This window comes from Panthera pardus, unplaced genomic scaffold (genome assembly GCF_024362965.1).
Source record: "Panthera pardus isolate Hobbes unplaced genomic scaffold, ASM2436296v1 HiC_scaffold_27, whole genome shotgun sequence".
Classification (NCBI taxonomy): Eukaryota; Metazoa; Chordata; class Mammalia; order Carnivora; family Felidae; genus Panthera; species Panthera pardus.
The window spans coordinates 45,448,718-45,474,857 of NW_026526843.1; the positions used below are offsets into that span (position 1 = coordinate 45,448,718).

Consider the following 26,140-nt stretch of genomic DNA (forward strand, 5'->3'; position numbering starts at 1 on the left):
ATAGTTTTTGTTTGTCTGGGAAACTCTTTATCTCTACTTCTATTCTGAATGGCAGCTTTGCTGGATAAAGAATTCTTGGCTGCATATGTTTCCCATTCAGCATGTTGAATATTTCCTACCACTCCCTTCTGGCCTGCCAAGTTTCAGTGCACAGGTCTGTGGCTAACCTTATGTGTCTACTCTTGTAGATTTAGAACATTCTCTCCATAGCTGCTTTCAGAATTCTCTTTATCTTTGTATTTTGCAAGTGTCACTACTGTATGTTGTGGTGTTGACCTTTACTTGTTGATTTTAAAGGGAGATCTCTGTACCTCTTGGACTTGGAGGCCTGTGTCCCTCCCCAGACTAGGGAAGTTCTGAGCTATAATTTCTTCAAATAAACCTTCTGCCCCTTTTTCTCACTCTTCCTCTTCTGATACTGCTATGATATGAATATTGTTTCATTTCATGGAATCAGTTAGTTCTCTAAGTCTCCCCTCATGCTCTTGTAATTTCTTTTCTCTCTTATTTCACCTTCATTATTTTCCATAATTTTATATTCTATTTCACCTATTCTCTCCTCTGCTTCTGCAATCCTCACTGTCACTGTATCCAGTTTATTTTGCATCTCACTTATATCATTTTTTAATTCATGCTGACTAGTTCTTAGGTCTTTGATCTCTGCAGCAAGGGTTTCTCTGGTGTCTTCTATGCTTTTTTCAAGCCTAGCTAGTAGTCTTATGACTGCTGTTCTAAATTCTTGTTCAGATATATTTCTTATATCTGTTTTGAGCAAGTCCCTGGCTGTGAATTCTTCTTGACCTTTCTTTTGGGGATAATTCCTCTGTCTTGTCATTTTGGCTAAGTTTCCATCTTTTCATATTTTAAAAACTTGCTATGTTTTCCGCACCTGAATGCACAACTATATTAAAAAGTGGTCATATATTCTCCAGGGCCTGGCATTTCAGGAAGTGTTTCTTTTTTATGCTGTGTGCCCTTTGCTGTTGCATTTTGGTTGCTCTTTACCACGAGTCAGTTCTCTGCAGAGCTACTTCTTGCTTCCAGTGGTGGATTATTTGGCTAGTTAAATAACTAGGTGTGCTTTGATTTATTTGTTGATTTAAACCTGGAACAAAAGGAGTCGGGAAGCCTGATTCCATAAAAAGAGAAAAATAAAGGGAACAAAAAAACCCCAGATAATCAAAAAACTATAAGGCTGATTCCAAAGGAAAAAAAAAAAGGCAACAAAAAGCAAAAAAAAAAAAAAAAAAAAAAAAAAAAACAGAAAAGAAAGAAAAAGAAAAGAATAAAAAAAGCCTGGTCCAAAAACAAGAGAAAAGTAAATGACAAAGAAAAGTAAATGACAAGGAGAAAAGAAAAGAAAAGAAAAGAGAAGAGAAGAGAAGAAGAGAAAAGAAGAGAAAAGGAACTATGCACCTGATTCCAAAAGAAAAAAAAAAAGGAGGATAAAAAGAAAAAAAAGAGTTGTCTGTTGGTGCCTGGGAGGTGCTGGCTGTGCTGGTCTAGAGGAGAGGCTGGATGCATTGGCTCAGTCAGTCATGCACCAGTAAATAAACAGTTGCCAGGCATGGAGGAGCAAGGTTTGGTGTAAGTGGGTTCCGCCTACATTAGAGGCTGCTGTGTTGCTCTCTGAAGTCCCACTGTGCTGGTATTGGGGGGAAAATGGTGCCACCCCAATCTCTCCCCTGACTGGGGATCTCAACCCCTGCTGTTCAGGCAGTCCTCACAGAATGGCAAGGACAGTTAGCTTGCCCTGCGCCACAACTCTCCTGTTCTTTTACTTTGGCACTCAGCCTGGATTCAAAATCCAAAGTCTTAAAGGACTCGGCATGGCATAGATCTGCTCCCCTCCCCTGGAGTAGAGCCTTGCCACCCTTCTGATGAAAGGCCTTTGACTGGCACCTGCAGGCTCTTTTGTCCTTGAGAAGGCAATAAACCCCATTCCAAAAAGTACTCTGGGAAGGGGACTGTTCTTTCCCAGTCCACCTGGAGATCTCTACACCATGCTATGCACTCCAGAGCCAGCTCCCTGCTCTCCAGGGGCATGCACCACAGCTCTGCTCTGGAGAAAGTCACATGCTTCCCAAACCTCATTGTTTGAGCTCCAGATGCTGTTTTTTAAAAAAGAACTGGGACCCTCAGTACTTCAGTACTTCTTGCTCCCCATTTCGTGGTCCCAGGAGGTTTTCCTGTTATGCTAACTCGATGCAGCACTATCTCAACACCTCCCTTCTTCTCTCCCTTTTGTCCCTCTACAGAAAGGGTTCCCTCCACTCCACAGCAGCACTGTTTTCCTCTCCTCCAATTCACATCCACATACCTCACACTTGCCAAGCTGTCTCCCTCCCACTGTGGAGATCCTTCTGCCACTCCATAGATCAATTTCCTGGGTGCTTCAAGTAATCTGACCTCAATACAGCTTTGTTTGAGGAAGGAGGCAAGTCTAGGGTCCCCCTACATCTCCACCATCTTAACTCCTCCTCCCTCTATTGTTTTTGTTTTCTCTATTTCATCATTACTTGCTTTTATTTATTTACTTTTTTCTGCTTGTTTTGGGTTTAGCTTATCCTTTTTCTAATTTCTTGAACTATAAAAGTATGTTGTTGATTTGGGATCATTCATCTTTTTAATGTACACATTTAAAGCTATAAACTTTCCTTTTAGCACTGCTCATGCTGCATCCCATAAGCTTTGAAATGTTGTATTTTCATTTTAATTTGTCTCAAAGTACTTTCTAATTTCCTTTGTGACTTCTTCTTTGACCCATTGGTTATTTATGAATGTGTTAATTTCAATACAATCATGTATTTTCCAGTTCTCCTCATACTATTGATCTCTAGTTTCATTCCATTGTGTTTGAAAGAGATGCTTTGTATTATTTCAGTCTTCTTGAATTTGCTAAGACTTATTTTATGGCCTTACATGCAGTCTATCCTGGAGAATGTTCCATGTGCACTTGTGAAGAATGTGTGCTGTTGGGGGAGCATTTTGTATACATTTGGCCCAATTAATCTATACTGTTGCTCAAGTCCTCTATTTCCTTATTGATCTTTTCTCTGACTGTTGTATCCATCATTGAAAGGTAGGTAGTAAAGTTTCTTACTATTGTGTTGCTATTTCCCTCTTCAATTCTATCAGTTTGCTTCATGTATTTAGGGAATCTGTAGTTTAGTATTTATAAACTGCTATAGTTTCTTGGTGAATTAATCCTTTTATTATTACATAATGTTTTTCTTTGTCTCTTCTGACAGTTTTTGACTTAATGTATATTTTTTCTGGTATTAGTATAGCCATTGCTGCTCTCTTTTTGTTACCATTTGCATGGAATATCTTTTTCCATCCTTTTGCTTTCAACTTATGTGTGTCCTTAGATCCAAAGTGAGTCTCTTGTAGATACCATATAGTTGGATCTTGTTTTTTTCAATCCATTCAGCCTATCTGTGTCTTATGATTGGGGAAATAAATACATTTAAATTTAAAATGATAACTTATGGGGAAGGGCTTACTACTGCCATTTTCTTCATTGTTTTCTGTATGCCTTGTAGCTTTTTTGTCCCTACTTTCATTTCTCACTGCCTTCCTCTGTATTTAATTGATGTTTTGTAGTGATATTCTTTGATTACCTTCTCATTTGCTTTTGTGTATATTCTGTAGGTATTTTGCTTGTGGTTATCATTGTAATTACATAAGACATCTTAAAGTTATAGCATTTGTTTTGAGTTGGTAACAGTTTAACTTCAATTACATACAAAAACTCTACTGCTTTACACCTCCACCTTCCCTACTTTATGCTATTGAGATTGCACATCATATCTTTATATATATTGTATATTAATTAACATAGATTTTTAGGTTTTTAAAAATATTTTTGTCATGTAAATTCCTATTGTCATGAAATGCACCAAAGTTACAATAGTACAGGTTACTATATTTGTGCATGTATTAAACTTTACTGCAGAACATATTATTTTCATACAGCTTACTGTTTTCTTTCTACTATTTTTTCATTTTGAATTGGACTCCCTTTAGCATTTCTTATACAGCAATTCTAGTGATAATGAACTCCCTCAGCTTTCATTTGTCTGGAAAGTCTTAATTTCTCCTTCACTTGTGAGGGACAATTTTTCCAGGTACAGTATTCTTGGTTGACAGTTCCTTTCTTATTTACCTCAGTACTTATAATGTATCATCTCATTCCCTTCTAGCTTACAAAGTTTTGGCTGACAAATCAACTGATAATATTATAAAAAGTTCACTTGTACATGATGAACTGCTTTTCTCTTGATGCTTTGACTTTAGACAATTTGATAATATATCTTAGTGTAATTCTTTTTGAATTCATCCTAATTTGAGTTTCTTCAGCTTCTTGAATCTTCATGTCCCTTTCTCTCCTCAGATTTGGGAAGTTTGGGGCCATTATTTTTGCAAGTGAGATCTCTGTCCCTTTCTTTTCTTTCTTGGATTCCCCTCCTACACATATTGCTCTTCTTTATAATGTATCATAAGTCCCATATGTTCTTCTTACTTTTCTTTATTCTTTTTTCTTCTTGCTATTCTGACTCACTGATTTCAAGTGACCTGTCTTCATATTCACTAATTATCTCATCTGCCTGACCAATTCTACTGTTGAACTCCTCTTACAAAGTTTTCAGTTGTTCTTCTATTTTTCAGCTTTAGAATTTCTGTTTTTTTAAGTTTTTATCACTTTATTGATGATCTCATTTTGTTCAGATATTTTTTTTCCTGTTTCATCAAATTGTCTATCTGTTTTCACTGTTAGTTCATTGAGGATCTTTCTTACAGTTATTTTATAAGTCTTTGTCAGACAGCTCATGGATCTGCTTTTTGTTTTAGAGTCAGTTTCTGGAGTTTTGTTCTTTTAATTGGGCCATGTTTCCCTGTTTCTTTGTAGGCCTTGTAGTTTTTGCTGAGACTTGAGCATTAGAAAAAACAACTATCTCTGCCAGTTGTTGTATACAGGCTTCATCCAGGGGATGACCTTCACTAAAGTCAACCTTGCTGAAAGTTCTAAGACCTTTTATAACTTTTCTGATCTCTTTTACTCTCCCTATCATCTGCCTGTGAAACTGAACCTCTAACTTACTGCTCACCTCTGTTTTCAGCACTTTCTAAATTCTGATGCAAGTCAAGTAAGTTTTCTAATCTAAACAAAGCAGAAATTAGTCCTGGATCAGCCCCCTAACAAGCCAGAATGTTGGATACATGGTCTACTTTTGTTTCCATACTAATGAAGGAAAGGGAATATGGGGGAGTTTCTCCCAGTCGTTTCATGGTATGTCACATAGGCAGATGGGCATGAACAGTACTGCAAAACAACATGAATTTTCCTACCCCTTTAGCAAAAATCCCTTCTTGGTTTTATAATGGCCTGAGTGCCGTATCTTCTCAGTTGATCTCCAAAGTTCTTACAGAGGTATTCTGGTTCGTATATTGCTGTTAACTCAATGTCTGTGTGGCAGAAGGAAGACCTGTAGCTTCCTGGTCAGCCATGTTTCTTACATCACTCTGTAATACAGTTTTATATCCTGATATTTTTTCTTTCATATAGTGTCATATAAGGTTCCAGAAGTATTCTATCTTACTTATTTAGCCTAACATTTAAAGCTGAACCATTTTTTGAATAATAAATTTTTTAGCAACAAATGTAGCAACTGGGAATGTAAGACCCCCTTCAAAACTTTTTGTATGCCTGTTTCAGAGTCTAAGCTTTTTACTTTGGTTCTCTTAATCAGTATGTCAGATCATTTCTCACCAGGGCTATCCCGTTTTACTGTTGCTACTTGGTAAAATACATTAATAGATGGCACCACAATCTTTTCCCATACACCTTTCCATTTTCTTTCTCATTTCCCAGAGGACTAATAACAATAAATGCAAATAACACACATTCATCCTTTACTAAATACCAGATTTTGTACTAAGTAATGACGTAGTAGTAGCTAACTTACTTACCATGTTTATTGGGCCACAGGCATTTCTCCAGGTGTTTTATATGTATTTTCATATATTAACTCAATTGTCACAATTATCTTATGAGGCAAAACTGTGACTATTTTGAATGTAAGAGGAAAAAAAAATAAGGTGAGTCACCATGAAGTCAAAGTTACTTTCCCTGGACCATAGAATTTAGCACCACAATTCAAATCTTGATTAATCTGACCTCAAATCCTATGCCCAAAACCAATAATGTGTGACTCCATGTTAGGGCTGAAATGAGCACTGGGACAAGGCTCAAAGTCCAGTGGGCAATGATGGGTGTCGTGTCTAGGAACAACATGCCCTGAGCTCCAGCCTTCTGTCCAAGAGACTCATCACTGCATGCTGTTCCCCTGTACCATCTCTCTTTTCTCTGTCTGTGTGGGAACTATTTCTCTGTGTGGGAACTGTTTGGCTTGAAGGTTAAGTAACAGACAAGTTATACATGGAGAGAAAGGAAGGTTTCCAGAGAGGTGCATATTGCCAGGATGAATTCAGGTCCTCAGAGGCTTTTTCCAGTTGTGTTTCATTTTCTTACCAATGATCACCCTCACCTTTCTGGCCCATACATCCATCCCTTGGCTTTTTTGCTCTGCATGTAGGGTATCCATGTCCCTTACTTCCCATCTGCCCTTGATTCCAGGGACAATCATTTCTACCCCCTCTTCTGTCAATATCAACCACTCTCTGGTCCCATTGTTTTTCTGTGTCAAAGAGCCTGTAAAACACAGCCATATAATTATAGGCATATATTTCAGCAGAGAATATTTTGTATGATAAAGTTTAAAAGTGAAATGTCTGGGTCAAAGTGTAAGAATGACTTTTGAATGGTTGAGCATACTCTAGGAAATCAGACTCTCCTGCACTATTAGTGGAGAAGTATATTGGTGTAAATATCTGTAGGAAATTGTCTCTTATAATTTAAGATATTTATGTGCTTCTTCTAGGAAGCTGTAGAACATGGACTCAAATCTTGGAACCACCCTAAATCCCAAGCCATGCTACACTGGGTTATTTGGCCTCCACCATTAGGAATACCTTGTATACAGAAATCTAACACTTTAAATTTGAAAATCAATTCAAATGTTAAAATGACAAGATTTAAAAAAAAAAACAAGAAGGAAAAATTGGCCATATATAATGCATAATACATGAAAAGAAAATGTACATTAGGGTCCAGTTTTCTGTGGCAATGCATTTTCCAACATGATTTGAAATATATGTACGTGTAATCTAATTATGCAAATTTAAAACAGATAATATTAACACATGCCCATGCACACACACACACACACACACACACACACACACATTCTTAACTTTTTCTCTGAGACAAGGACGATAATGGTACCACAAAGCTTAACACGCACAGACATGCATGTAGGTCCAGAACAATCATACTACACATACCACATACTCAGTAAGCTATCTGTGCTGGATTTAAGGAAAACGTCTCCTCATTTCTGTCACCAGTTACAAAACCCTCCCTTCCTAAGATAATAAAATCGGTAGTTTTAGCATTAATCAAGAGGGGGGTAATTAGCTCTAACTGTATACTAATGAAAAAATACTAATTCTGCATAAGAAAAGTTCAAAAGATGTTAGTTATACAAACAGGTTATGAAACAGTTCTGCAGCCCATTTTTTTATGGAATAAATAGATGTGGGTAGAAATGGTTGAGATGTATGGATTCTCCAAAGTGGCTTTGTTGATCCCAAATCTACATTGTTGTCTACATTCATTTAACAAATACTAATTAAGCCCCATTATACACCAGACACTGACAGCTCAAAGTGACTTCTAACCTGTAAAAACTGTGATCTAAAAAAGATTTGTCCATTTAGTTCAAGACAGATATCTCCACTTGTTCCAAGGCACCTGGACACTCCCCCTCCCAACCCCCAAGCAAGAGTTACTAGATCCTATTCACAAAACATCATCCCTTGTCTGCTCAAAGAAATCTATCCTTGAGGCCCAAAAGTTCACCATTAAAGTAGAGCCAGCATAGTAACTAGAGGAATACTTAGGATGCCAACCAAATACTTAGGAGGCAGACCAAAATGTGAGGATACAATCTCTGTTCTGACACTAACTTGACTGAGAAATCCTGGGAAATGGACTTAACCCCTGTGAGCCTAACATTTGTGGTCTGAGAAGGAATTGTAGATACAGTCATCGTGGGGTTTCTGTGAGGAGGTCAAAGAAATCTAATGAGTCTGCCCAACACTGAGCAAATGTTGGCTGCCGTAGGGCAAGTTTTGATTTACTTCTCATCCTGTTCTTTACCTACTATAGCAGGGATGCCATTGCCATGTGCTCAGGCCTAGCAATGATGTAGGCAGAATTCCAAACTGACATAGGAAGTAGCCATGTGAATACATATGATGTCATAAATGATACTTGCGACCATTTCTCCATGGGAGGGAGGATCAGTTGGTGCTTGGTGGAGCTTGAGGGGTAACTCAGGCAGCCTGGGTGAGAGGTACCAACTGATTTGTGATACTCCTGTTATTGCCTTTGATTACCGCAGAGCGACGGCAAGACAGAGATCGTGTTGAGATGAAAACCTTCAGTAAGTGGATGTGCGTGTGCACACACGTGTGTGTGCACGAGGTCCCTATGGCTTTTTAATCACGTGCCCACTCTTCCTGTGAGATTCCCAAAACAAGGCTATGCCTGAGATTGCTCTGATATGAATCACCTTGATGAGCGAGGCCTCCGTCCCTGTTTAGGCACCCAACTTAGCTGGTCGGTCTGGGGATTGCTGTAGCTGTTAGCTAGCTCACTTTTACACTTTCCCATTGTTGATGTTATTTCTGAAGTAATGTCACTTCTCAAAAATGACTCTGATGCCCCCATACACCATACGTTGACCACAAGCCCTTATTCCTCCTTTTAATATTTAAGTTTTTCCTTTAATTCGTGGATTTTCAGGAAAACCGGTTGGTTTCCCGACATTCTCCAAGTGTCATTAATAAGGTTCCTCTTTGTTGTTGTTATTGTTTAGTATCATTATGAACTCGTGGTCTTTCAACATGTTGATGACATCAAACCATTGTTACATTGTTTTGAGCAGAGGAGTCAAATGATTTGACTTATGCTCTGCTGCTGGTGACCTGGACCTGGAAGGCAGTATAATCCAGAGATAGATAGATGTTGGTGTCTTAGCCAGGGTGGTGGTAATAATGGTGGTGGTAAGAAGTGGCTAGATTCTGGATGTACTGGAGAGAGGGGGGCGAAAGAATTTCCTGATCAGTTAGATATGGAGTGTGAGAGAGCACTCCAGGCTGCTTTCAAGTTTTGAGGACTGAGCCATTGGCATTTCTGGGTCAAATGCTCTATCCATGTTTAATTCCACTTCCAGTGCCACACAGGAGAAGTCCCAAAGGTTGTGAGTAGCAGGATTGTCTTGACAGCAAGGCCACAGAGTAAAAGCAATGACTTCCCAGAGGAGTAAATCTGAGGCCTGGTCGTAATCACTACATGAGGGAGCAATCAACAGTGAACAGATTTTTACTCATAAGTGTGCCCTGAGACAACATGGACAAAATGTACAACACACAAACCGAGAGAGTCTTAAATATTAGAATCCAAAAGGAAGCTGGTTTCTACCAGTCTGGTTACCTTAATCCTCCCCCTACTGCCCACCCAAACCACTAGTATTATTATCTGCTGGTACAGTGTTTCAGTTTAACATGGTACAAATAAAATACCCTTAGTGAATCCACTGTGGGAGAGGGAATTGGGACTGATATTTCTGTAGATGCCAGAAAACTCCCAAATGTATCATTTATGTGGTGAATGATATATGTTGGTAGGGAGTATTTGTGAGGGAAGGGGTGAACATCAATACAACAACTAGGGGTGAATACAGGGTGAAATACCACCAAGACATGGTCTAAGTATACCCGTGGCTACAATGTCCAATAAAGTAGGCATCAGAGCAAATAAAATTGATAAGAGACAGAAAGAGGCTTTACATAATGATAAAAGGATCAATCCACTGGGGAGTCATCATGATCCTAAAAGTGTACGCACCAAACAACAGAGCCTCAAAGTACATGAAGCAAAGCCTGATAGAACTGAAAGAAGAAATAACCACGTATGTAATTATAGTTGGGGGCCTTCAACACCCCCCACTCAGCAAGGGATAAAATTACTAGAGACAAAACCAACAAGGATATAGGACATCTGAATAACATAATAAGTTAACAGGATCTATATGACATAAATAGAGCACTCCACACAATGACAGCAGAGTGCATTTCCGCCCCCCCCAATATCGATGTAACATTCATCAAGCTAGATCATCTTCTAGACCACCAAACAAACCTCCACAAATTTTAGAAGAATTGAAACCACACAGGGTGCATTATCCGACTATAATGAACCTAAGTTGGAAATAATAGAAGGAAAAAAAGAAGAATCCCTACACACTTGGAAATGGTAGTTGACTTATTCCATGTTGTCATTCAGATCCTTGTTATAGAGGAGCTGAGTTTAGAAAGAGTTGTCTTCTCAGCTGAAAGGCATTTCACGCTGGGCACAAAGAAAGCTCAATCTGGATGTTCCAAACTGAGTATTGTTGACAGCAAGGCTGGAGGGAGAGGGACAACTTAGGAGGCTGTTTACATCAGTCTCTCTTGACGTTAAAGCTTGTACTACACCAGCAAAGGAAACAGCTTGCTGATTGTTAGCGGGATCAGTTTGGTGGCTGATTATATTTGGGAAGCATGAGAGAGATTGACTCTGTGGTATTGGTGTGGTTGTTAAGCCTGAGAGAAGGCACAATTCAGATGTCTTCCTGGTGTATGGCTGGTTTCCAATCTAACCCATGGATCACACATTGTTTTTATTTGTTTTTATAAATCCTGTTTCATTCTTTAAAAGGTTCAATATAGTTTCCTCTTCCCCTTCTCCTACTCAGTCACCTCCTTCTCCTCCCCCAAGATTCCTCCCCTGATAGTGCCATCTGTAAAATAAGGTTCTCCTGTCTGGACAAACAGAGGAGTTTCTTTTCTGGGGGTTGTGGCATTGGACCCTTAGGGCAGGTTGGCGTTTTGCTTTCCCTACTATGGTGTGAGCCTAAGACATAGTACATGGTAAGTGGACCACTGGTGTATCTTCAAACTTGTATTTCTGTCCCCCTTTTAGAATCCAACGATGGTGGTAACTCACCTCAAGGAAGACAGAGAGTTTGGAGTTCTTTGCGAGGTAATTTTGGCAAGAGTAACCCCCAATATGAACATGGTGGATATGAGCCTCAGCTTTCACACCACCAGGAGGATGATGGAAATGTGATGATGAGGAATGTCCAGGAGTACCCCCAAGTAAGACAGTAAGTGACCATACAGCCTGGTTTGCATGTAGCAAACCCCTGGGATTATGCAACTCTTTCACTATACTTGCTCTTCTTTTCCTTCTCTCACTGGAGAATTGAAGAATGCTCAAAGTGGAATAATGGTTGAGCAATCCTACTTGTAGTCCTGGTGGCAGAGAGGTAAGGGTGTGTCAATGAAGACTTTCTTAGCATTTATGGCTACCATCCTCCTCTCCACTTCCCTTCTGCAGCACTTTCCATAGCAACCAACAGAACAAGAGGAGAGTGAAATGGCATAATGAAGGCCATATCCATATTACTGTGTGGAGAGATAGAAAACCTCTGAAGAGAGAAATGAGGGAGAACACACAAGATGGAACCCCAGGGAGCTGGTTCAAGATCACCGTGAGTGTCCTGGCAAGATCTTCATTAGAATATCCTGGAACTTTATCAGAGGAATACCACTTTAAACAATTTTACATCGATTATTTGTAGGAGAGTTTTCCAATGGAGAGAAAGAGGGTTTAGAAAATCCGTATTTTGCACAAAAATAAGAAATAATGCTAGTGGTCCCTTCTTTAGAAGCCCTGTACAGCTCAGTAGAGAGTTGGAAAAGAACACTGTTGGGTCTGTTTTCCAGCTTTAATTCCGTGTTGTCTCTCCTCACTCCCATCCCTTCTTTTCATCTTTAGATTCCCTATGGGGGAAAGTATGACAAGACATGGCTAGTGAATTCAATCCAGGACCATTGCAGTGTCCCTTTCACTCCAGTGGATGTAAGAGAGGATGGTGAAGCCAGATGAGTGGACACAGGGAAAGAGGGGCTGGGGCGGGGGGAACCCACTGAGCAGGTAGACTCTATCCTTCAAAATTATTGTTGCCTCCCTCTCCTGTAGTTTCACTATGTGAAAAACCAAGCTCGGTTCTTTGTCCAGGATGCTGGCATTGCCTCTGCATTGAAAGATGTCAGCTACAAGATATGTGATGAGGAGAACCAAAAGGTATGTGTTGAGGGCATTACCTGTACCTAGTCCCGGGGTGGGAGGACAGGCCAGGGTCTGGTGCTCTTCTTTGGAAGCAGAGTTATTGGTGCTTACCCGAGCACCTCACCTTCCTGCAGATATCGATCTTTGTCAATCCCTCTAATGTACCCTACTCTGTGCGGTACAAGTTGAAGCCAGAAGAAATGAAGCAGCTAAAGGTAATGCAGACTCAAGGCCTGTTGCATGCCCACACCCAGACCCACCTCCTCTTCCTCCAGCCCCCGATTTCCCTATCCCTACCAGAGCCTCAGAGTGGCTTTCTCTGCCTTTCTCTGCAGCTGACCATGCACAAACGCTATGATGTCTCCCATGAAGCTCTTGACCTTCAGAGTCTCCGCTTTGACCCAGGTACAGTTGATAGCAGTAATGCTAGGGCAGGTGAGGGCACAGGGATCTGCCTGGGAGGGAGACTGAGGAATGGTAACGTGGGGAGGGGTTGATGCTGGCCCTGGACCCCTGTCAGCCTTCTGTTTGCCTCCTCTTGGCTTCCTGAAGACTTGGTGGGCCATGATATTGATATAATCCTGAATCGAAGAAACTGCATGGCTGCCACCCTGCAGATCATTGAGGAAAATTTCCCCACGGTAAGGCCTTAGTCCCAGTGCTGTTATCAATAGTAGGGGGTGGAACTCATGAGGTGGAGAACAGATTTGTCTCTGAGGCCCTAGATAGTAACTGTCACTCTAACTCTTCTTCACCAAAAGCTGTTGTCCTTGAACTTGAGCAACAACAAACTGTACCAGCTGGATGGCCTGTCTGACATTATACAGATGGTCCCCACAGTCAAGATCCTGAATCTCTCCAAAAATGAGGTGGGAAGAGGGAGCCAGATCAAAGTTGGGGTTGAAGGTGGGTGGTATTGCTCACCAGAGTGATGACAGGAGGCAAGAGAAGGTACCTATGTGGAAAGGTGGGGGCTGGGGGTGCAAGGGCCCACGTGTCTCTCTTTCCCTGGAACTACTTCCCAGCTTCCTCCCCATATTTCTCAGCTGACCTTGGTGTGGGAGTTAAACAAGATGAAAGGGCTGAAGCTTGAAGAGCTTTGGCTAGAAGGGAACCCTTTGTGTGACACCTTCCCAGACCAGTCCACCTACATAAGGTCAGTGTGAACCTCTGTCACCCTTCTTGGATAACTTCACCCATGGGATCCTGAACTATCCCTGACAGTGCCCCTCTGCTGGTGGTGGCATCCTTAGTCCTCTGGGAGTATCACAAGCCTTGCCTTCTCTGTGTCCCTCACCTTCACTTAAAGATCTTTTATCCCTCTGACATGCTCACCTCTTTACATGCTCTGGCATCTGTTTCTGACTTTGCACTTAGCTTTCTCTGATACCCACCTATGATGTGCTCCAAGAAGCAGGTCTCCCCCTCCTCACCAGGACCAGGGGTAAGCAGCCTTGAAACAGATGCTGGTGACCTGGACCAAGTAGGGTCCTCCAGCCCTGAGCCTCATGCTGAGACAGGCCTCCCTGCCTCTGTGGTGGTATGGGGCTTTCTTCAACTGTTCTGAGAAGGGCTTTCCTTCTCTTAAACGAAATGTGCCCCATCTGTCCCAGGTTTCCATGGTGGCTTTGTGCCTCAAGGCCCTGGATGGCTTCTCTCGTTACATCTATTTCTCTGGCCATATGCCAGGAGCTGAACCTTCTTTGGGAGAAACTAAGGTTCCCTGAGTCAAGGGGCAAGAACTGGACCACTGCCAGTGAACAGAGGGCTTCCCAAGGTAGGAATGGAAGGGAGAGGGCAGAAGTGCTTGAGAAGACAGAAGGACAGACCTCTCAGAGGCACTGCCCCCTATCCACCTCCCACATATGTCACATCATCCCATCTGGTCGTTCAGAAGAGCCCTGGGTAGCCTGACATGGGTATAATTCCACAGGCAAGGAATCTATTGAGACAGGCACAGGTGCACAGGGGCCATCAGGAGGGAAGGCAGTGACAATTAGAGGGGGACATGGACCCTCAGGCCCATGGTGAGCTGGGGCTTGACCCTCTGCTCCTTCTGGGGAAGGTCTCCTTCCCCTGTATCTGCATCGTTTCCCATACCCAGCTCCAGCTGAGCTCACACAGGTGACAAAGTTTCAACCAGCATCCAATGGGCCCCCAGCCTAACACCTGCATGTTTTACATTCCTACCTCAGGTGCCAGGGCCAGCCAGGGCAGATGAAGGAGAGGGCTGCAGCTACAGAGCCATTCCCCCCTTCTTCTCTCTTCCTCCCTGGCCCCCACCAATATAATAGAGCTTTTTTTTCCTTTCACTTTGCTTTGCTTTCTCTTCCTCCTTTGTCTCTACTCCCCTATGTCTCTCTCACCTTTCCCCTCCTCCCCTCACTCCCTCTTCTTTCTTGAACCCCCACCCCCTCCCCCTCCTTCCCTGCCTCCTGGGTCTCGCCTCACTCACCTCTCTGCCCCGGCATTCTGGGACATCCCTGGGAGGTGTCATGGTCCTGCAGAATGCTGGGCCCCTAGTGAGGTAGCAGAGCCATGGGTTCCCACCTCATTCCCTCTTCTGTCTGGAGTCTTCATTGGAGACCTGGAGGAAGGAAGGGAGGCAGGGAGGGGAAGGGAGCCCCAGAGGCTGGGCTCCAAATGTTGATCCTGGTGGCACTGGAGATGGGAGTCAGGACAGTGTAGGTGGGAGATACCCAGCAGGTAGGTGAGAGAGGAGAGAGAGGGAGAGAGCGAGAGAGAGAGAGAGAGAGAAAGTGATGGAGGGAAGAAGAGCAGTAGGGAATATGAATGTGAAGCTGTGGAGAGAGATAAGGAGGCTATACCTTCAGAGAGTCCATATGGAAGATGTTTAGTGCTCAGCAGAGTAGTGGACCTAAACCTTTTGAAATCAGAGGCTGAAATGGGAAAAGGGGCTTCTGGATGGGCAGAACATACTGGTCTTTGTTTATGGCATCAGTGTTTTAACACAAATGAAGAATTGCAATTCCAAGCTATCAACCACTTCTTTCTATTTTTGGTCTTGGACAGTGCCATCAGGGAATGTTTCCCCAAGTTGTTACATCTGGTAAGTGCCTACACTCATCATTGTCTTTTACTAACATTGATCATCTCCATATCTGCCCTCAAACTCATTGGTCTTGTCTAGATTGCATATATCCATGAGACCTTTATGCACTAGGAAACATGGACTCCTGAAAAAGATAAGGATATTCTTCCTGGAAAAAATGTACACACACACACACACACACACACACACACATTGTTGCATATAATAGTAGAGACTTCCAGGACCCCATGATGAAGACACCCATTGTAATCTTGCCTCTGGCAAGAAAGGGCATTTCTAGTGCTCTTTCACACCTGTCTTCTCACCCTCATCCTCTCTTGGGCTCATCCTTTTCCCTAAGTATCCAGGGCCACCTCCCTGGTCTCCACTGCTGACTTCCTCTTCCCTTCTCCAGGATGGCCAGACGTTACCCCCTGAAATTATCATTGACACTGATGCCCCATACTTAATAAAGTCCAGCAAGGTGAGGAAGTAGGATCAAACAACATTTGGGGTATTACAAGGGAGACTTTATCAGCTACATAGTCTCAAATGTCTTTTAATTACAGGAAAGCTCCAGAGGATCTGAGAAACTAAAGAGTCTAATCCTGCAATTTCTTCAGCAGTAAGTACTTTAGAGACCACAAGAAATGGGGACTGGATGCTGAGAAAGGTCTGTTCATGGGGGTTCTCAAGTCTCATTTGAGGTCCAGACCCCAGAGATATACTATCCTCATTGCTTTCCCACAGGTACTATTTGATCTATGACTCTGAAGACCGCCAAGGTCTCCTCTGTGCTTACCACTACAAGGCCTGCTTCTCCCTGACCATTCCCTTCAACCCCAAAGACCCAGCCCCGTGAGTAGAAAAGCTCAGACTCTGATCCTGGGTTGTGTGACTCCCCAGTGGATGAAGGACAGCTCCTGGAAACACCCACACTGGCCAGACTATCACCTCCTCTTCCTCTTTGTCTCCCTAGAAGCAGCTTATGCAAGTACTTCAAGGAAAGCAGGAATATGAAGAAGATCAAGGACCCCTGTGCGTGTTTGATGGGGAAGATTGTACAGAGAAAGGGGGGGGAGGTGAGGGGGTAATCATAGGGCACAAGGCGTGGCAGCCCCTGACCTTCACTTGTTTCTCTTCCCCCCTATAGATCTGCGTGTTCAGCTGCTGAAGCATACAAAACATGACATTGTGTGCTCCCTCAGCACACTGCCCAAAACTCAGCATGACATCAGCTCCTTCGTGGTGGACATGTGGTTCCATACGGTGAGCACCTGCTTCCTCCCAAGGGCAGCCCTAGAAAGCCACAGATGGGTAGGAAGTTTAGGTGACTTAGCACCTGGGTTATTCCTTTTTAGGAGATGATGCTCTGCTTCTCTGTCAATGGGGTGTTCAAGGAAGGTGAGTATATGTTGGACCCCCTCTGCAGATGCCCCACTGCTCCCTTCCCTCTGGTTGGACTCCCTCTCAACTTTCTTTCCCCTCCTCTTCCTATTGCAGTGTTCTCTTGCCTCCACTCAGCTCCCAAACCATCCTGATCTGACATGGGTCCATGCCCATCTGCCCTGCAGAGCTCAGGCATTAGGGACACAGGCTATGTAGCTTGATGGCTCTCATCCCAGATCCTCACTCGGAGAAGGGGGGCCCATTAATTAAACTTCCAAGTTTCCATTTTCAAAATGGGGCTAATAACACCCATCTTTTGTGTGCCTGTGAAAATGCATCAAATGAATTCATAAAGTGATTTACACAGGGCCTAGCACATAAAAAGGTCTGTATCACTGGGAGCAGACTGTTCCTATTGCCTTCCCCATTCCCGGCATCCTGACTTTCATAGAACAATTGTACCCTTCAACATGAGTATCAAGTTAAACTCTGACTGGGGAATGCTATGTAAGCATGTGAAGCATGTTCAGTTCTAATGAACTGAACAGTTGCTTGTTGTTTGTTGTTGAAGTGGAAGGAAGGTCTCAGGGTTCTGTTCGCGCCTTCACCCGGACCTTTATTGCTACACCTACCAACAATTCCAGGTGAGTGCTGTGCTGTGTGTAGAAAACCCCATTCAGCTGAGATTCAGGGGTTTGGGAATGTAGCACTGTATGTCCTTGAGGTTTTGTCAGTATTGTGGGAAGTATTATTCTTGCCTAGTGGTTAAGAGCGTGGGCTCTGGAGTCAAAGCATTGTGTTATTTTCCTGACCCCAACATTCACTAGGTGAGTGACCTTGGCCAAATCACATAACCCTTCAGTGAAACAGCATCTTCTTCTGAAAATGGTATTAGACTATCCTGCCCCTTGGACTGTTTTGCATAATAAATGCATTGGGTTTAAACTTACAAATCTGAAGCTAGTAGACAAACTCTCCACAGGTGCATCTGTGGGAGGGCTAGAGTTACCACCCAGGGAAGCTATGGGACAGGCAAAGTTAGGGGTATGGAAGGAATCTGGTTGCTGAGAGACAGTGGCAGCAGGGTCATTGTTAGGGGTGTGGGATTGTCCATTTGTCAGTTGTCTGAGGGTCCATTTTTCCTCCAGTCTATGCATCGTGAATGACGAGCTGTTTGTGAGAGATGCCAGCCCAAATGAGACTCAGAGTATGTCCTCCATCCCAGTGTCCTCATCCACCTCCAGCTCTGTGTTCATCCTCTCCAAGGAGCAGCAGGAAATGGTGCAGGCTTTCTCCACTCAGTCTGGGATGAAACTCGAGTGGTCTCAGAAGTGAGATTGGGTATCCAGGGGAATAAGAGGGAGCTGGGAGAGTGGGAGAATAAATAATAGGAATGCATAGGCAATTTGAAAAGATAAGTATTTGGATATTTTCCTTCCCCCAAAAAGAAGGCCTATGAATAAAGTATCCTAATTTTATGATGATATATATTAAAAACTTTTAAAACATTATAATGTTCCTATGACAAGACCTTGCATATGGAAAATCCTAGGTAATTCACTAAGAAACTATTAGAATATCGATACACAAGTTCATTCAAATATGTTGGAATAAACTGAAGACCTAAAAAATGAATAGACATGCTATGTTCATGAATTGAAAACCTTTTAAGATAGAAATACTACTTAAAGTGGTGTACATATTCAACATAATTCGTATCAAAATCCCAGTTTGCTGTTTTCCAGAAATTGATAAAGTGACCCTAAAATTCACATTAAAATGCAATGAATTCAGAATAGCCAAAACAATATTTAAAGTGAAGAATAAAGTTGGAGGACTCAGAATTCCCAATCCTCACAATTTTGAAATTCATTGGTAAGGTATTATAAACAAGATTGCATGGTACTAAAATTTGGGTAGACATATAAGTCAATGTAATAGAATTAAGACTCCAGAAATAAACCCTGACATTTATAGTCAATTGATTTCCAGCTAAGTGCCAAAAAAAATTAATGAAGAAAAAAAAAATCTTCCCAACAAATAATGCTGAGACACCTGGATATCCACATGCAAAAAAAAAAAAAAAAAAAAAAAAAAGAAAAAAAAAAAGAAAAGAAAAAAAAAAAGAAATTTGACCCATGCCACGCATATCAACTCAAATTGATTAAAGATCTAATGTAAGATCTGTAACTATAAAAGCTCTTAGAATAAAATATAAGTGTATAACCTTCATGAACTTAAAATAGATGATGGTCTCATATATGACACGAAAGTACAAGCAACCAAATAAAAAACGGACAAATAAACTAGACTTTATCAAAATTAAAAGCTTTCATGCATCAAAGGACACTGCTGAGAAAGTATAAATACAACCTACAGAATGGTAGAAAATATTTGCAAATCTCATATGTGATAAGGTCTACTATCGAGCATACCTGAAAGACTAACAATTCAATGATAGGAAGACAACCCAATTTAAAAATGGGGAAATTATTTGATGAACATTTATCTTAAGATATACAAATACAAATAAATATATCTTAAGATATACAAATAAGATATCTTAAGATATACAAATAAATACAAATAAAGATATATAAATAAAGTGGGCAACAAGTACATGAAAACATGCCTAACATCATTAGTCATTAGGGAATGCAAATCAAAAACAATGAGATACCACTTCACAGTCATGAAGATGGCTTTAGTCAGTGAAATGGAAGATCAGCATAGGTGAGGATGTGGGTAAATTAGAACTCTCATATATTACGAGTGTAAAATGGAGCTGTGGTTAGGGAAAATGTTTTGGCAGTTCCTTAAAATGTTAAATGAAGTTACCATATAAACCAGGAATCCCACTGTTAAGTATACACCAAGAGAAATAAAGATATGTTCACTCTAAAACTTGTACAGGAACATTAATAGCAGCATTATCTATAATAGACAAAAAGTGGAAACAACCCAAATGCCCTTTAGCTGATAAATGGATAAACGAAACTGGTACATTCATATGGTAGAATATCATTCAGTCATAGAAAAGAATACAGTTCTGATGTATGCCATGACATGGAAGAACCTTGAAAACATTATGCTAAGAGAAAGAAGCCAGCCTCAAAAGGTCACATAGTGTATGATTCCATCTCTATGAAATGTCCAGCATAGGCAAATCCACAGGGACCAAAAGCAGATTAGTGGTTTCCAGGGCCTGGGGAAAGGGGAGGAATAGGGAGCCATGTCTAATGTCTAGGGAGTTTCTTTTTGAGGTGATAAAATTATTTGGGAATTAAATAGTGGTGATGGTTGAGCAATCTTGTGGATATACTAAGAAAACAATTGTACACTTGAAAATGGTATGTGCACAAAAATAATAACAAAATGGTATGTACATTATATCTCAATAAAAAATGATTGGAAACTTGTACTTTTAATAAATTTCCTTTTATCTACTTGAATGTTTTTCTTTATCAACATATATTAAGCTCCCTTGTTCTTTGGGGAGCTCTAATTTTCTGTTTTGAAGTCTAGTGGGCATGGCATTTTGTGTCAATGTGATAGACATTTTCACTAGGTCTTTCTTCACCATTACACATAGTGCTCATACTGATGGTACATGAATACCAGCAAAAAGGTGGCATATGTTTAGCATCGCATGGTCAGCGTCTCTGTACTGTGGTACTAATGGAGGTCATCTGTCCTCCCACTCCAGGTGCCTTCAGGACAACGAGTGGAACTACACCAGAGCTGGTCAGGTCTTCACTATGCTCAAGGTGAGGTCTGGGATCCATTGGGTTGGTTACAGATGGGTGCTTCTGGGCCTTCAGGAAGGCCAAGAAGGTGGAGGCTGGGTAGCCTGGGAATGAAACACTGGGATCTGGCTCTTCTGACGTCCCAACTCCTTCCCTTCAGAATGAGGGAAAGATCCCAGAGGACGCGTTCAAACAAATCGCCTAGAAGAAGCCTTGGATGTCCACATCATCTTTGTTCTCTTTACTCCAGCCTAAGGCCATGTTCATGGCTGGGGATGGAGGCCGGGATAACCATGAAACCAAAGTTATCTTTAGCAGGCCAGGTGACATAACCACCTGAAGTATTAGTTGTTCTGTGTATTTCCCCCACTCGTGATTTCTGTTTATCTTCATAATAAAGAGTGATGCTGCATGTTGTATAATGTGTGTCCTAGATTGCTCTTCCCCTGCCCTGACTGTGAGGCAATGGGTCCAGGACTGAAAGGCCCTGCCATCTCCTCCACATTATTCACACTGGTGGCCCCTTGCAGGTACACCAGGCTTGACTTCATAGGTAGTGTGTCAGTAAATTCTGATGAGAAGGGACACACACTGCTTTTAGGGATTGGCCTTTGGAAACAGTGTGGCTCAGTCAGATGCTCTACCTGGAGGCCTGCAGAAGCAGCCATGTGACCTGGAACAACAGGGGCTTTGCAAGGGTTGCCTACTGGCTAGTGAGGGCTGTGGAAGGAAGGAAGATGAGGACTCACCTATTTTACTACTTATTCCTGATCATTTGAATGCATTCAAAGGCACACCATCAACAGTTTTATGATTTGCACACAGGTGAATGGGAAATGGGCCTTTTCACACCTCTCACCATGCTTGCATTTGTCTTCTCATCCATCCACTCTACTGCCCCCTCATCCTTTCTGAAAGTGCACTGTAGGAGGGATCTCACTTCAGCACCTGAGAGTGAGGGAGAGTCAGCCTGTCTCCCCAGTTAATTTCTCAGACAGTTGACAAGGGTGCTCTATATCCATGTACTTGGGGTCGGGAGGGGATTCAGACATTTTGCTTCATTCCAGACAGACAACAGTAGCATAGAATCTCACATTATGGCCAGTTCTGTAGGACCTTTCTCAACGACTGGCAATTAGAATTTCAGAATTGCAGGCAAGAGTTGAAAGGGACACTTGTACAATTTATTTTCCATGCTTCTGTAACATTTGGACTTTAGACCACCAGCAGGCATTTTTGAAATTTTTGAAATTAAAATAATAACAGTACCAAATTTCAAGTTGCCATCCTATAAGTGATGACACAGGTGAGGTACCACCAGTTTACAAATTATGCCTCTATTATCAGGTCTCACACAAGTTATTTCCTACCACTTGCCACTTTACAGTTCTTTATGTACATTTACAGGAGGAACCCATATAGTGGTGTATGAATTTCTTGGAAATGTGAACTAAGGGAATAATTGCCATTACATAAGGAGTAATTCCATGTTATTCCATGTAGTGTCTCAGTGATCAAAGACAAGAAGTGCAAAGACAGAGACTGCAGTGCACACCTTCCAGCCACATCGTGAGGAACAGAGGCAGGCTCACATGTTAGCAAGAAATTTCAGTATCTGGCTCAAATTAGGCTCTCCAAGCTGTCTGAGTCCCCTCGTGGGCAGGGACCATGGTACCCATTTCATGGCCCCTTTACTTATTCTCTCCACATCATTACATATACATCATTAGGTTTCCACATCCTTGGCCTCATCCCCTAGCTAACTCAGATGCCATGGTCATCCAGTCACTCATTCTTCTGCCAATCCTCCCAATTCCTTTGGTCCCTTGGTACAAAGGCATCAAGTTTATGGACAACTCCAAGATGCACTTATCACAAAGGCTGCTGCTGGAGATGGCTGGTGGACCCCTCACTGTACCCTATCATGACCTAGAAGCCTCTGTGGGAAAGGAACCCCAGAAGCAGCTGCAGGAACTCCAGGAAGAGCAGCCTTGATGATGACTTTTTCTATCTCCAAGTAACTTCTGTGCCTTCACTAAAAATCCCTCTGATGCCAGTTTGTTACTCTGCTTCCAACACTTTGTCCCAGATCTTGCTTTGAACTGATACCCTCATCTCTAGGATCCATGCCTGGGAAGTCCACCCCTAGCTCTAGTGTATAACTTCTGCTTAATCGTCCTACATATGGATTCTATTTGCCTCCTTATAAGGCCTTAATGTTACCATTTTTTAATGATCACAGAATTTATCTTCAGGCACTGCTCCTTATTTCTACCACCCTGTAACCTCTGTGCTGGATAAAGTCAGTCATTGGATGTGATCACATCACCCCTTCAGTGACTGTACCCAAGAGCAGAAGTCTTAGACCTAGATCATGCAAAATTAGACACTGTCCCACACCCCAGAAGTATAAAATAAAGCAGGAAGAAGTGCTGTGTGTTGCACCCTAACTTGCATCAAAGAAAGGTAGTAATGGTAAGATGGCATGATTTGGGGGGGGGGGCGGTTAGGAAAGGCAAGTGTTTGTGGCAGGGTCTGAAATTTTGCAGTTTTAACAGGATCCCAGCTGTGATGGCTAATTTTATGTGTCAACTTAGCTAGACTGTGGTACCCACATATTTGGTCAAACATTATTCTGGATTTTGCTGTGAGGATAGGTATTAGATTAATATTTAAATCAGTAGGCTTTGAGAAAAGCAGGTTACTCTTCATTATGTGGGTAGGTCACATCGAATCATTTGAAAGGCCTGAGAAAAGACTGACCTTCTTGAAGGAAGAGGGAATTCTGCCAAGCAACCACCTTCAAACTTGAACTGCAGCTCTTCCCTAGGTTTCCAGCCTTCCAGCCTCTCCTGCAGTTTTGGGGCTTGTCAGGTTCCACAATAGCATCAGCAAACTCCTTAACTAAAAACAAAGAATGAACAACTATACACCAACAAACTGGACAACCCAGAAGAAATGGAAAAATTCTTGGAAACATACAACCTACTAAGATGGAATTAGGAAGAAATAAAAAAAATTTTGAACAGACCAATTACTAGTAAGAAGATTAAATGAGCATGAAAAAAATCTCCCAATGAAGAAAAGTTCAGGATCAGATGGCTTCACTGGTGAATTTTACCAGTTATGGAAAAAATAATGTCAATCCTTCTCAAACCCTTCCAAAAAATTGAAGATGAAAGAACAGTCCCAAATTCATTTTATGAGGCCAGCATTACCTTTATATCAAAACTAGAAAAGGACACTACCAGAAGAGAAAACTGCAGGCCAATATCTTTGATGAATTTGGATGCAAAAAAATATCAATAAAATATTAGCAAACCAATTCCAGCAACACATTAAGGGATAATTCACCATAATCAAATGGGATTTATTGCTGAGATGCAAAGATGGTTCAACATATGTAAATCAGTTAATGTGATACATCACATCAGTAGAACAAAGGAAAAAATTATGTGATAATAGATGCAGAAAACGCATTTAACAAAATCCAACATCTATTCATGATAAAAACTCACAACAAATTATAGAAAGAACTTAACATAACAAAGGCCATATATGACAAGCCCACAGCTAACATAATTCCCAAAGGTGAAAGGTTAAAACCTTTTTCTCAAAGATTAAGAATAACACAAAGGTGACCACTTTGACCACTTCTACTCAACATAGCACAGAAGTCCTTGCCAGGAAAATAAGGTGTTAAAAAGAAATAAAAGCCATAAAATGGAAAGAAATAAGTGAAATTATCTCTATTTGAAGATATTATTTTATACAGAGATAATATTAAAGATTTCACCCAAAGCTGTTAGATCTAATCAATGAATTCAGTAGTGGTAGTATACAAAATTAACATACAAAATTCAGTAGCATTTCTATACACCAACTGTGAATTCTCTGAAAAAGATATAAAACAATCCCATTTACAGTAGCACCAAAAGCAATAAAACTTAGGAATAAATTTAACCAAGGAGGGGAAAGATCATTACACTGAAAAGTACAAAACACTGATTTAAAAAATCAAAGAAAACACAAATAATTGTAAAGGTATCCTGTTTCATGGATGGAAAGAATATTGTAAAAATGTCCATACTAACCCAAAGCCATATATTCAATGCAATCCCTATCAAGATTCTAATGGCATTTTTTTGTGGGGGACATGGAAAAAACAATCCTCAACTTTATATGGAACCACAAAAGATACTAAATAACCAAAGCAACCCTAAGAAAGAAGAACAAACTGGGAGATATACATTTCCTGATTTTAAGCTATAGCACAAAGCTATAGCAATAAAAACTACATGGTATTTGGCATAAAAACAGACACATAGACCAAAAGAACAGTATTGAGAGCCCAGAAATAAACCCAAGTATATACAGTCAACCAATATTTGACAAGCAAACCAAGAATACACAATGGAGAATAAGCTATCTCTTCAATAAATGGTGCTGGGAAAATTAGATATTCACATATAAAAGAATAAAACTAGACTTCTCTCTTTTACTATAGGTTTTGTAAGACCTAAAACCATAAAACTCCTAGAAGTAAACATAAGGAGAAAAGCTCCTTGACATGAGTCTTGGCCATGATTTCTTGGGTATGACACCTTAAGGGCAAGCAACAATATAAAAAAATAAGCAAGTGGAACTACGTCAAACTAAGAAGCTTCTGCACACACACACACACACACACACACATAAATAACAAAACAAAAAGTCAACCTATGCAATGGGAGAAAATTTTACAAATCATATATATGATAAGGGGTTCCTATCCAAAATACATAAAATACATTTGCAACTCAATAACAAACGATCCAATTAAAAAATGAGCAAAGGCCTAAATAGACATTTTCCCAAGGAAGATAGAAGTGGCCAACAGATACATGAAAAGGAACTTAACTTAGAGAAATCCAAATCAAAACCACAATATGATATCACCTCATACATGTTAGAATAGCTATCATCAAAAAGACATAGAAATATAAATGCTAGTGTACACTTGTCTACTCTTGGTGGTGTATATATATATATATATTATATATACATATTATATATTATATATAATATATATATGAATACTATGTAGCCATAAAAAAGAAGAAACTCTGCCATTTGAGACAACATGGATGTACCTTGAAGCCATTATTCTAAGTGAAATAAGTCAGACAGAGAAAGACAAATACTGTATGGCCTCAATTATATGTGAAAAAAAAAAACACGAACAAACTCAAAGAAAAAAGATCAGATTTGTGGTTTCCAGAAGCCGCGGGTGGGGGTAAGGGGTGGGGAATTGGATGAAAGTGATCAAAATGTACAAACTTCAAGTTATAACATTAAAAAGTAGTGGCTATATAATGTACAACATGATGACTATAGTTAACACTGCTGTATGGTATATTTGGAAGTTGCTAAGAGAGCAAATCCTCAAAGTCTTCATTACAAGAAAAAACATTTTTTTTTCTTTTTAGAATACCTGTGTGAGAGGATGGATGTTAAGTAAACTTATTGTAGTAATCATTTCACAATATATATGTCAAGTCATTATGCTGCATACCTTAAACTTTACAGTTCTGTATGTCAATAATGTCTCAAACTGAAAGAATAAAGTCAAAAATGTATACTCATACACACATGCATGCACACACATAT

General features: G+C 40.9%; 1 protein-coding gene across 1 annotated transcript in view; it reads left to right on the forward strand.

Annotated features, from left to right (window-relative positions):
* LOC109261037 (nuclear RNA export factor 2-like) overlaps window positions 1–20,875 on the forward strand; it is a 39,356-nt gene extending 18,481 nt beyond the window's left edge. The window contains exons 2-21 of the mRNA XM_053891402.1: window positions 11,153–11,336; window positions 11,570–11,723; window positions 12,011–12,094; window positions 12,215–12,319; window positions 12,439–12,519; window positions 12,640–12,709; window positions 12,857–12,945; window positions 13,066–13,173; window positions 13,351–13,460; window positions 15,338–15,374; window positions 15,772–15,840; window positions 15,926–15,981; window positions 16,107–16,214; window positions 16,336–16,394; window positions 16,510–16,625; window positions 16,718–16,760; window positions 17,317–17,389; window positions 17,894–18,076; window positions 20,452–20,512; window positions 20,652–20,875. Coding sequence (XP_053747377.1) covers window positions 11,153–11,336; window positions 11,570–11,723; window positions 12,011–12,094; window positions 12,215–12,319; window positions 12,439–12,519; window positions 12,640–12,709; window positions 12,857–12,945; window positions 13,066–13,173; window positions 13,351–13,460; window positions 15,338–15,374; window positions 15,772–15,840; window positions 15,926–15,981; window positions 16,107–16,214; window positions 16,336–16,394; window positions 16,510–16,625; window positions 16,718–16,760; window positions 17,317–17,389; window positions 17,894–18,076; window positions 20,452–20,512; window positions 20,652–20,696 — 1,835 coding nt within the window. The 3' untranslated portion in view covers window positions 20,697–20,875. The remainder of the gene's footprint in view (window positions 1–11,152; window positions 11,337–11,569; window positions 11,724–12,010; window positions 12,095–12,214; window positions 12,320–12,438; window positions 12,520–12,639; window positions 12,710–12,856; window positions 12,946–13,065; window positions 13,174–13,350; window positions 13,461–15,337; window positions 15,375–15,771; window positions 15,841–15,925; window positions 15,982–16,106; window positions 16,215–16,335; window positions 16,395–16,509; window positions 16,626–16,717; window positions 16,761–17,316; window positions 17,390–17,893; window positions 18,077–20,451; window positions 20,513–20,651) is intronic.
* The last annotated feature ends 5,265 nt before the right edge of the window (window positions 20,876–26,140 follow it).